The sequence below is a fragment of the Esox lucius genome, chromosome 7, assembly GCF_011004845.1.
Source record: "Esox lucius isolate fEsoLuc1 chromosome 7, fEsoLuc1.pri, whole genome shotgun sequence".
NCBI lineage: Eukaryota > Metazoa > Chordata > Actinopteri > Esociformes > Esocidae > Esox > Esox lucius.
The window spans coordinates 22,901,556-22,914,855 of record NC_047575.1 but is presented as its reverse complement, the minus strand read 5'-3'; the positions used below and the strand labels follow the sequence as shown (position 1 = coordinate 22,914,855).

The window sequence follows — 13,300 nt, the reverse complement described above, 5'->3', positions numbered from 1 at the left end:
TGTATAAGTTGAAGCCACAACGTGTCAGAGCACAGCATGGGGCAAAATGCTCCGCTTCAAGCCCTCACAAGCTATTTCTGTCTGTTTCATGAGAAACACAAGGTTTGGTCAGAGGTAATCTACATTACAGAGTGCCAACTGAAAATGTATGTTGCTTTAGTAACAACCTAAACCTATGTATTAAACTAAATTAGTGCTATTTATTTTAGATTGAAGGTTTAGTCATGTACAAGAGCACCCATTATCCGTATTTAATAAGTGAAACTTGTTAAAGATTCCTTAAAAGTGAGGAATGTAACAAAAAAAAACTGTTTCCCAGGGTTTTTGTTACAAAGAGATTAATCCCATTAGGCCTTTAGTATATCCCTACAACACATTGTAAATGCCCGCTCCCGAAAAAACTAATCATGACAAAGTGAAGATGATGATGATGGAGAGATAATCCGTTGTGGTTTTTTGGAAAGGAAAACATTTCCATTTACAGAGCTTGGTAAAGATTCTTTAATTAGTTTATAAATATTTCTTTCTTTAATTCAGCATACAAAAAGACAGTATGTACAGCCACACAAGAGTGGGTTACAATAACATGCCATTATAATAGATCCATGTCTTCCGTTGACATGTTTTGAGCATTCCACTTGGACTACCTGCATGTCAGACTTTATAGGGATAATGTGCTGCTGTCTTACACTGGGAGTTAGTTGTCCTTTTTCTGAGGATGCACACAGAACTGTATGTCTGGAGGCGAATCCCCGTTTGAGCTCCAGTGCTGAAGTGTCCCGGTCAACACTAGTTACAAAACATTGTCCACGACTGAAAGTACTTGAAGTTCCCTTTGTGTTTCACCACCTGGGTTTCTTTCTCAGTTGAAAAAAAGGAGTACCATCTGAGAAAAAACATGGATCCTTCAGAACCATTTGAATTCCGTGGAATGGTTCAGAAGTTAATGGTGAATGTCGTCATCAGTGTGAGGTCAGAAGTCTACTCCAACTGTAAAGAAGGACACTACAGTCCTTCTAAAAAAAACATCCAATATCATTTCTTTAATAAAAGTATACGAAAATAGACCTTTGGTGTCCCAGTTTGCCGTGTAATGCACATTTATTAAAGAAAAGAACAACCCTCAAGGACGGCGGTCTTCACGTGAACTGATAGGCATTGTCACAACACCCATGTGTTTCACGTTCGTAAAATTGAAAACGTTTAAGTCCAGCTTGTGGGTCAGAGTTTAATTAAAAATAATGAACAAAAATAAACCATTTCTTGTCAAAATATACATGCTAAAGCTTAAGACAAAAGTAAGCCATTTTGGTAACGTAGTGCTTTGGTTATCTGCTGCCCCAGCCCAGAGACGTGGGGTGGTTAGGTAGGTGGATGGACATAGGAAGTAGACAACATCTACTCATTTGCAGACGTATCTCTCCACGATCTTCTCACACTTCTTACATGTTACGTAGCAGCACCAGTGGTACTTGCAGTGGCAGCGCTCCACCAGTTTCTCTGTGTAGGGGTTGTAGCCACGCCCGCAGCACATCAAGTCGCAGCTGTCGCTGCCAATGGACGTCTTGTTGCATTGCCTGAAATGGACAGACAGTGAGAGAGAGAGTGAGAGAGAGAGAAATAATTAAAGTTAAAACTAGGTTTAATATATTTTTGTGTAACTGAATGACACTTATCTGCACATACCAATTTATACACTGGTATTACATTTTGGTCTATGGAACACACCAACACACATGTTTGTATTACTATCTGTCTTAGGACGGAAATCATATTTTCTAACCCTAACCCAAAATCCTATCATCCCTAACCCCTAATCCTAACCTTTATCCCAACATTACCTCTAACATAAACTCTAAACCTAATTTTAGCCCCCTGCTCAATGCTCAAGCCACACCGTTGACATCAGAACAGTCCCACACATAAATAAACTGCAAAAATGTTTTGTCCACCGTTTTGGACAACCTAAGGCTAACAATGCTCCTTAAAGGGGAGACTGAAGAATGCTTATTGTGCATTCACCCCAACATGTCCCCTTGTGTTTTGTCTTTGGGCCACAGGGCTTGGGACCTTTTCTGTTCTTAAGCCTGGGGCATCTTAAGAGAGCAGAGAATAGCCTTATCATAAATCACAGCCGATGCACAGGGGAGCCCTCCCTCTATTTAACCCTGTCCCTCACTCCACTTAATAGCATTGTTTTATAATAGCAGTGTTAATGGCCAGCATGGTGATAGACAGAGAACCTGAGATGTTGGCTGAAGGCTGCTGACAAGGGAGGGAGGGATGGGGGGGGGGGTTAACTCTGTACTTGCTATTCGGGGTAAATCGACTCCATCAGTCTGGTCCAGGTTAATGATCAAAAGGCCAGTCTTGCCTCCACATGGCTATTAACACAGTGGTAGGCCATCTCTAAGAATCCAAGCTACTAATCTCATTCTGAACTAAAACTCACCCATCCCACAACAACTACTGTCACAATCAATCAAATGGGCACACAAACTGGGAAGACACACAAAGGACTGCTTTCTTCAGAAGAGACACCATTTCTATCTAACTGAAAAGTAGACAAAGTAGTAGTTTGCTGCTACCCCACTCCAGGTATATCAACGGGTGTTATGTATGGACACTGCGCTTACAGTGCTGCATTAATAGTTACGGCACCACACAGCTCGATTGGGCTGTGATAGTTTCGTTACGCCTGACATACGGTTGATTGGTCCGTTCGGTAACGGGACAAATTTGTGAGCAAAGCAGATGGCAGTGTTGGCTACAAACCGCGGTCGCACACTCCTTATTTAAAACACAACACTGACACAATAATGGGGTCAAAGCCATCCATGGCGAGGAGTAGCGAGATTAGAAGTCACACAGTTTAGCACAGATAGGGCTCCGTCATGAGTGCCTGGGACAGTGGGAGTGAGGAGGATGGTGCTGAGGTCTTTTGCTAAGGGAGGGGGCGTGGGATGGGAAGGTTAAAACATCCCCCAGCCCCTCATGGAAACAGACCACCACACGGCACATGCGCGTCACACCTCCTTCTGCAGACAGACACTAACGATTGCAGGAGGTTGGTGGTGCCTTGTGACTCAGCATGGAGCACTAAATATATACAACGGGACCCTTATCGAGTTGGGGACAGCAGATACATGGAGCACAGTGAGTGCACCTGACACGGAACATGTCTTCAGGTCATCTGTTAAGTGGACTGCAACTCAGAAGCTTAGGGCTAGGCCCGTTGGAATACAGCTGCCTCCAGGGCTTGGCAGGGTTTGGAAACAAGTACTTAAACTTATTCTGCTGTAATTTGTATTGTACTGGCTCTAACTGCAGTCTGATGTACTTTGAAAAGATACTTTAGAGGGATGAATTTTACAAAAACAAATATTTTCATAGTCCTGATAGAAAGACAGTCTTGTTTAGAGCTGCAACTATTTAAAATAATAATAACCAGTAGGATTTTTTGTATTATACATAATACAAATACGAATAGAAGGAATGTTGATAAGGTTAAGGGTGATCTTTGCATAGGTTTTTGTTTTATACTTAATACAAATACCTGTATTTTAATGATGTTAACATTTTTATTTTACAAATGTGTTAGGGGTACACTTTTTTGGCCCTCCAAAGTTTGAGGGATTTTAGTTTTTGGTAAATATCATAATATCATCATTTAGTTTCAATGTTCACCCCTAATTAAAAAAAACACTGTACTTTGATTTTATTTTATTTTTTCATTACTATTGATAGCATTGATAGCTTTTAGTCAAATATATTTCTATGACTAAGTATTTTCCTAATTATCTAAGTCAGTTTGGATAAATAAAAAAATTTGTGATAATACAGTCATTTTTTGTGGCCATAGTTGTGGTCAATTCATAGTGTCCAAATTTGAATATTTGCTACATGATCAGCCACTATGACAAAAATTGTCCCCTAACTGAATCTATTTGTCAACCTCTTCTGATTAAAGACACTGATTAAAGACAATATTTAATTTATGTTCGTCTTCATTTAGAGATTCAGCTATGCTACTAAAATGGATATCCATCGCAAAATATTAAAAAATACAAAGATAGTTTTTGTAGAAGAGGGACGGCCAGATCTCCACCTTTCTCTCAAGGCCATTTCCTTAGACAAAGAAAATAGGCTTTACTTAGAGAGCTACGTTCTCACAGTGGTCAGCCTAAAAATATGTAACCTATGTTTCATAATAAAACATAAAAGTCAAGATGTATTTTTTCATTTTTACTGGCTAATACACGTTTTCCCCTCAATGTTGTGTTGTGAAATCGATATCAGCTGTACTCAGGCCCTATGAATAACCTCATTACTCACCCTTGCCTGATAGCAACACAAGGGCCACAGTCACAATCATCATGTCAGTGACACTTGCTCAGCCATACAGTTCCACAGACAGGCCCGTCTCAGAGACCACTTGCTTTATCCAGGATTCTCAAAACAAGATGCTTCCCGCCACCAGGGAAAACGGCAACGGAATAAATCCTAGACAAACTAACCACTTGAGAAGAAAAAGTACTGGTCATTTCCTGAAGTTCAGCAGAAGCCAGGCCAGTATATTGAGTATCTCTTGCAGTTGCATAATAACAGTATAATAACCTATATTCTTCCTCCATGTGGCACCCATTACACCATGCTTTGACGAACATGAAGTACGTACGGGACACACACACGGACGCACACACACACACACACACACACACAGCAGTCTCACCTGTCCTGGGTGCCGACAGAGCCCAGCTTATCGTTCTTGGCACAGAAATCCGGGGAGCTCTGTAGGTAGACCAGCTCGTTCTCCCTGACGGGCCTGATGTCAATGTCCTTGGGGACCAACTGCTTGCGTGTGCCCATAGGTCTGTGCACCACCTTGGTGGCTGACAGGTATTTGGTCTTCAGGTCCATGGCGATGTCTTTCAGGTCCTGCAGGCCTCTCCAGCAGGTCCTTATGGAGCAGGAACCAGACACACCGTGACACTTACACTTCATCACCAGCGCATCTCTCAGGGCCTGGGGGAAAGAGGAGGGTTCATCAAATACTGTTACTAAGGGAGCTAATGCAATAGCAGAAAATATCCCAAATATTTTACATTGACTTATAGTAACAGGCAATGATCCAATCGGTTTATCCATCAATATACATCTTTCCAGCCAGAGTGCTTCTTCTACTACTACTACTACTGATGTTGTTACTGCTTCTGCTGCCACTACTACTACAACTACTACTACTACTACTACCTCTACTAGGACTACCACCACTACTACCACCACCACTACTACCACTACTACTACTACCACTACTACTACTACTACTACCACTACTAGGACTACCACCACTACCACCACTACTACCACTACTACTACTACTACTATCACTACTACTACGACTACTACTACTACTAATACTACTAATACTACTAATAATAATAATACCACCACTACTACCACCACCACTACAACTACTACTACTACAACTACAACTACAACTACAACTACAACTACTACTACTACTACTAATACTACCACCACTACTACCACCACCACTACAACTACAACTACTACAACTACCACCACCACTACAACAACAACAACAACTACTACTACTACTACTACTGCTACTACTACAACTACAACTACAACTACTACTACTACTACTACTACTACTACCACTACTACCACCACCACTACAACTACTACTACTACTACAACTACTACTACTACTGTTAATGCTATTACCACTACTACTACTACTACTACTACTACTACTGTTAATGCTATTACCACTAATACTACTACTACTACTACTACTATTACTACTACTACTGATGTTAATTCTACTACCATTAATACTGCTACTACTACCAACACAACTACTACTACAATATATGATTGTATGAAGAATCTGCATGTGTAACTACCTGTCTCCCCACTTCACTGTTATGTAGGTGCATCAGCTTGTTGGCATGAGAGCCTGCCTTCTTCATCTTCATGGGGGCGTCAGAGAACTTGGAGCCCATAACCAGGCCATAGTGCAAGTTGTCTGCACAGCCACCCCACCGGTAGCCGGGCTCTGGTATCTCTCCTGGGATGGGGCCGCAGGAACACAGCCGCAGGTCCCCCGACGTGCATGCCCGTGCGATTGTGTGGCTGATGGCTGCGGCGGACAGGGCATAAACAAATGCTGACTCTCTCGTGCCTGTTGGAAACAAGACAAATCCTCTGTGAGGGATTTGGGAATTGACTTCTATGTGTAGAATAACCATTATCCCCTTATTTCAAAATGTGATCACAAGAGAAACTATAAAGAAATTGCTCTGGGGTTATACAAGTAATCTCTGAGAGCTGTGAGCTTGGTTGTAAAAAAAAAAAAAACAGAGCTTTTTATTATTATTTTTTTTTATTGATACAAATGTGGTTGTATCTATTTCCCTGGTTAAGATTCAAAATCTCATGACCCCATTCCCAAAAAATACAACTCCAAGTTGAACTGTGTTATTCTCCTCCAGAACCCCTTAGAACAGAGTCAACAGGACTAGACAGTAAACCTGACTGGGAAGAAGATAAGTTAAATCTACATTCTTATTACCTGATCTTCCATGATGCACTTAAATCTTCATTCAGGTTTAAATATTGTTACATCTCAGTAAGAGTAACATGAGAAAGTCACTAGACCGAAATGTTTGTGCAGCTGGAATGAAAAATATGGATATTATATAGTTGAAAAGTGGCAGTTATGGCCATGCTGGATAATAAGTTGGAGACAAAATGAATGAACCATCTAACAGTTGATCGATTGAGCCTGTCTTCTTCCTAGGCACATCGTCATGGAGCTATCTCCCCAACCTTTGATTAGGAGCCAATTCTTTGTTGTGGGGTTGTTATTCCTTCACCCAAATTCAATAAAACTTGAACTGTTACTGGCTCTGTCTGGCTCAGCAAAGATCCTTTTGGCACTGAAAATAAACCCATCAAAGTACCAGTCAGGAACACAAAAAACACTCAGACAAATTACTGTAAGGAGCGCGCATGTAACGTGTAGGCACGTACTATATGAATTACTAATAAGTTTTACTGAATTGAACAACTGTAGTGTGCTTATTCGTTTAGATGTATGTTCAGTTGAGATCTTTGGCAATATTTCACAAGCTGATTTACTATAGAAAACCAGATGTGATTAAAAGTATGGCATAAAAGGAATTTAGAACAGAGGAAGAGATGCCAGTAAATAAAAAGAATGTCTAGATCCCTTTTAATGGTCACTGTCCAACTCAATACTATCACTCTCACATGAAAAAAGAATGGAGTCCATTGTGCCACAGGAAATAATCAAGGCATTACTAAGCTATGAAGATCACCGCATCGAGCACTTAAAGAGGACTTTGTAGCATGGATATTAGGGAGGTGGGTGGCTAGGGTTATAGTGGACGATTTCCCTTCTTTCAAGGGGACACAAAGAAGAATGGTAGCCTTGCGTTGGCCAAGTCTGTGTTATCCTCAGAGCATAAAAGACCACTAAGGACCATGAATAAAGCTTTAAAATCCCTCTTGTAAACGATCTCCTGCTACATTTAGATTTGCTTTTTTAATTTCATTTTACAGTGATCACATTTATTTACAGAAAAAAGAATTTGCCCACCACAATGTGTCTCACTCTTTTAAGTAAATAGACTTTCACATACTTCATTCCAGCCCCCCCCCCCATTCTTTAACTTCACATTCTAACCACCATAAACAGTAGATTGTGACTAGTAGGCCTACCTCTGTCAAGGTCTGGTCTGTACCTCGTGGAGTCTCTGGGAATATCAATAGAGGAACAATTCCAGCGCATGTCAGCAAAGGTCTTCTGGCACGTCTTCTTGACCTCACGGGCTGCAGCAATGATGGTCTGCATCAGCTCTAGGTTGCTCCGACACAGCTGGGCTTGTGAGGAAACCAGGCCCGGCAGCAGCTTGCAGTGCTGGGTCTGGTTGATGTGGAAGGATGCGGGCGTGTGCGATAGAGCCCTGGAAAATAAATAACTTTATATGTATGCAAAATATATTGAAACCACATAGTATTATCAAAATCACAAGGTTACCAGATTTATGAAATTCATTTTATGAATGCACATGCTGTTACAGATTTAAAAAAAATCCTAATGTTTTAACCAATATAATATATAATCAGAGATGTTTGGTACTTGTAGGGCATTTGTACCTAGAAAAGAAAAAGTTTTAGAAAGTATGCCACAGTAAATCTGTCAAGATGTCATGGACAGGTCAAATATTACAGGTATCAGAGGAGTATTCATCCATAAAAAGTATAACTTGTGAAAAAAAATATTTATTTTGTTAAGTTCCTTTCAGTTTTTTGTGTGCGACAAAACAGGGAAGAACTTACATTAATTTGTTCCATAGAAACTCTGTTTAATGAAAAGTTTCGCAACCGAAATGTTTTGTTTGGCAGAATGAATATACCCAGGTTGTTCTCCTTATTCAGTTCTGCAGAGAAGGTCTAGAATATTATGGGCATTAGGTAGCGAACAGTAGTAGACGAACGGACGCTTGTTTGAATCCTTGAGCCAACAAGGTGGAAAAGGCGTTGTTCCCTTAAGCAAGGAACTTAACCCTAACTGTTCCTTTACGTTGTTCTGGATAAGAGCATCTGTTATAATACAAAAAACAGACCCTGAACTAACAGAAGGCACTACATCCGGAGCTGAAAAAAATTGCAAATATACATTATTTACTATTTATTTCTAAAGAAAGAAGTAGACGAGAAAAAGTGGGAAAGTTAGAGGATAAAGTGTTCCGATACAGCAAAGGACCAAAAACAAACTGTTCACTGTTTCAGCGATATGGCCAAAAACAGTCCTCTAGACCCTAGGCAAAAATGTACGAAACTGTATTACACAATATCTTAAAGACCATAATATCAAAATAAAGACTTAATACCACTCAAATAAAATGCAGGTATGATATGTGATATGTAGATGTTTATGTCCTTTAGTTGATTCCATTAACTCAGGGTTTTCAAACTGTTCATGTCTGTGATCCCATTTTGATATTGAAAAACATTTGCACAACCCCAAGTGTAAATAAATGCATAGAGAAACATCAAGAACTATTATTCTGTAGAAGTATAAATATCAGTGATGAAAATATTTCTTCCATAAGTCTTATTTACTGATTTACTAGTAGTGTCCGTGGGGTGCTGAAGGAAGAGAAACACACATGCTCCTGACAGTCTATATGGAATGGGGTTATTATATACATATATTATATTTAGCTTTTACCATAAAAAGTTAGAACCACACTTGTGGGAAGAAAACAAAAACACATCTGTTTAAAACAATCGAATTTTGCAGGACGAAGGATGACTTTCTCTGACAACACTATATTCAAATCAAATGACCAAACATGTCCCAGCTTTTTTGGGGATGACGACGACACTGTACTAACTGTACATTGCTCTGGATACTAAATTACCCAAAAGTGCATAATTAAAATAAAGAATATGCAATGTATGCTGGGTATTATTATTCTAGTGAGTTTAACCCCAAAACAAGACCACATTAATATCAGAACTGTGTTAAATGACTTTGTATAGTATCTTGTTGTAAAACAAATCAGAATGTAGTTTAGGCCAGAGAAACAAAAAAAGAAAAGATATTCAAAAGCAGTATAAGTACTTTTAGTACAAATAGATATTCAATAAACATTATAGATATTAATATAATACTAAAATAAATATCGACATATGACAACTATCAATCATCATTCTTTATTAAAGGATTTTATTCTATCAAGACTTTACTTGGTTTAATGGATTACCGAAATCTAAAAGGGAGGTATACATGAAAAGAAGAAAAAGCACCAGAGAACCTGGTCCATTCATCCAGGTTCTGATCTCTGTTCACTATGTCTTACAGCAACATTGCAATGGAGAGAGAGTTCCGTGAGAACCAACCAGCACCTCCTGTACCTTGGCCTGTTTTGGATTAGTAGCAAGGGGGCCGCCACTCCATGCCCAATGATAAGCTGTGACTCCCCTGTGCACGTGGTAACCCAGAGCTCACAGGTGTTTATGGGCCCATCTGGTTCACATCCAGGCTCCATAGCAATATCAAGACTGGAGGAGACCCTTTCTACTATAGGATTTAGCACAATGTCATGCAATCCCCCATATTTGCTGCCCCCCCCCCCCTTCTCTCGGTTTTCCTTTCTCCCTGTATTTCTCTCTCTGTCTTTCTCTGTCTCCCTCTCTCTGTCTCTCTCATTCAATCTGTTGCACATTTACTGCTCAACAACAACTCACTCTTACAGGTTTCAAGCTACAGGTGCAAATTAATCAACCCAAATCATGTGCAATCCTCAAATGTCTATTAAGTTATGTATGGAAGAAAAAAAAAATCACGGAGGAATTTCAACATCTGAGGCAAACGTCCATTGGATGTCACTCTTGGTTATGTTGATAAATATGCTATAGAGCATACATTTCTCACTCCCTAATTCCAGTGAAAACCTTAATAAAAATGTATCTGGACACATTTAGAGCCTATTTTAGTCTCAGGACATTAAACACTTTCATTTTACCCACATATACGACTGATTAACATATTCGTATAGGCCAAAACAAAATCTTCAATTGTTATGTATTTAATTCTATTTGATAACAACAAAATAAAGTAGATATCAAGCACTTGTAAAGCCCCGCTTTTATACCACATAGTCCAAAATACAGGAAAAATTCAGAGACAAAAAAGGGAAAACAAAGGGTCCTTACAGCCATTTGATGCTGGAGCAAACCTGGGACAGCAGCAGAACGGTAAGCAGACTGAGTGGGAGGGGTTTGGAGATTCTCTTCATGATGTCAGAGTTCAACTTAGATATTACTGTAATGCAGGTGTCTGATGGCTTCTAGGTTATTTTATGTGCAATCATCAAATCAGTTGAATGGCACCGGCTAACCCCCTGTCCCCTGTATGGAGGAACAGAAAAATGCATTAAACCATTAAAGCAACATTCCACAGAAATATATTCAAATATAAAATCAAAATATCTATGCTGTACTAGTTTTGTTCATTGTCACCTTTTTCAACCATAGTGGAGAAGTAATAAAGAAATCATACATCCCAAAAATTATCTTTCCCACTGTGTAAAACCAAGACATGAAAACTAGCCTGCATGTCATAGCAGCACACAAACGTTGCTGAGTTTGTTAATAAATTCCCATTATATATTTGGGAAACCCTGATCATATAAATTACAGAAAACCCTATAAAAGTTGAGAGATTCTCACCAGTGAGTAAATAATTAAAGGCTACCCCCACAATTTTCAACCTTTTTTAATAAAACATCGCTTATGAGACTGTAGTAAATACATAATAAGCCTTTCGCAAACGGGCAGTTCAAATATAATTATAAGGCTGGCTGATGAGGATGATAATGATGATAAGAAATCCATTTTAACAGATTTGTACAGAGTCCTTGCTTATTACTTCCAATCACTACAAAAAGCCAGTACAAAGAGTAATGTCACTACTGGACTACCACCACGGCCACATATTCAGATAAATCTCATGTGTCTAGCCTAACGCAAATCTCTTATTTTAGGGTTCAATCTTGTACGGTTCAAAAGCGCAAGAAGACACTTTTGAAATGTCAGTGAAACATGTGGTATATGCGTTAGCAAATAATCAACCATTTGTCAAGAGAACAAAATTTGATTTTACTTCATTGACGTTTCTTTAAAACGTACATAAAAAGCTTACTACTCAGCCGCACGTTACAATGATTGACCTATAATTAATTCCAATCGTCCGTTTTACATGCAGGTGGCCTGTTAGGTTGAGAAACAGATCAATGCATGGAGAGGTTAAATTGGGATTTGGTGTGGGGTGGAACTGCTTTCAAAATCATCTTCAAACAAATAGTATATTTTGAGTTCCCTCTTGCCATATCAGCCACTCAACTTAAAGCGATTTAACTTTGTCCAGATCCTTCTTTTACATTTCGCGCTTGAATGCATGTTTGAACATTTCTGGTGTTTTTAGCATTCTATATCTGTTCAGTCAGGTGGGAAAGAGGCAAATAAAATCTAGTTAAACTTGTAACGTCATTCCTTTTAGTTAGCCTACAATGAAGTCTTTATCCCATTCGATACACTCTATCCATACTAAAGTCACGGATATAACTTAATAATATATCATATTTATAAAGCCTAATTTGTGTTCAACAAATTCAAACATGCTTTAAAACTCGAAAAATAAGCAAGTTACCGACAACTGTCGACTATGATAGTCATGTCACGGAAAGACCATTGCTCCTCACCTTTAGTGATGATTGAATTAAATTCCTTGTAATCCTTGTCAATTCAATATCCCCCACAAATACGTGTAAATCCACTATTTTGCGATGTGAATGAATCCGAAAAAAAAGTAAGCATCGTTTGCAGCCCAGAACCAGCGGCTCTTACTCTCGCAGGTTCTTTAGCGTGGTGTGTCTTGCTCTGCGGAATGTGTCGGACTCATGGCAGTTGGGCAGCTTCAACTCATAAGGCTACTCCTGCACCGCTTTGATCTCACTGGTGATGTCAGGCATAATTAACATAACAAAGCGGGTTGGATTTGGACTGGGGAGTAAAGGGTAAGATTCTAATTCATTGTCCAATTGTGTTCTACGTATTGTTGTACACAATGTTTACAAGTTACTATTTTGTAGTTTTATTTTCTAGGTTATTATTATTGTACTGTCATGACCTAAATTGGGCCTATTGTTTTCTTATCAGCTTCATCTATGTCATAAAAAACGGTTTGCCATTTAATTTCAACACAATGTGGACAAATAACTGTAATTTCATTGGAATATCATGAATATTATGTTAAGTCTTCTTAAACATATTCGATAATAATAAACAAAAGTATATCGAAAACATTTTATACAGATATAATCCAAACATGCCTAGTAGCCTACAGTAAATAATTTTACTGTAATTCTATTGTTTATGGTTTCTCTGTTTTAATATCAGTCCAGATGTCCCATGCATCGCCTTGTTCTTTTTCTGTTGGGCATACCTGTCAATCTCTGCTTACTTCGCCTCCTCCAGAGAATTCTGTAACGCTCAATCATCTCCCCACGTAAAACAACCGCTCCTTAAAACCCATGCAATTAAAACACGTTCATTAGGAATGTTTCCACTGTTAACACGGTTCCAATGTGTTGCTGTTTGAATGCCGCTAGTTTTTTCCTTTTCCTTTATTGGAGAAAACTTTGAGAGGGAAAAGCTATGCGGGCTATAATACAAT

The 13,300-nt window shown here is 39.1% G+C and overlaps 1 protein-coding gene across 1 annotated transcript; it reads right to left on the bottom strand.

Moving 5' to 3' along the window:
• Positions 1-431: 431 nt before the first annotated feature.
• On the bottom strand, positions 432-12,525 carry wnt11 (wingless-type MMTV integration site family, member 11). The gene is made up of 6 exons (XM_010870694.3): positions 12,327-12,525; positions 10,780-10,974; positions 7,774-8,018; positions 5,934-6,211; positions 4,733-5,025; positions 432-1,577 (listed from the first exon to the last, which is right to left on the bottom strand). The coding sequence occupies exons 2-6, from the start codon at positions 10,860-10,862 to the stop codon at positions 1,403-1,405; spliced, it is 1,074 nt and encodes a 357-aa protein (XP_010868996.1). The 5' UTR covers positions 10,863-10,974; positions 12,327-12,525; the 3' UTR covers positions 432-1,402.
• Positions 12,526-13,300: the final 775 nt, after the last annotated feature.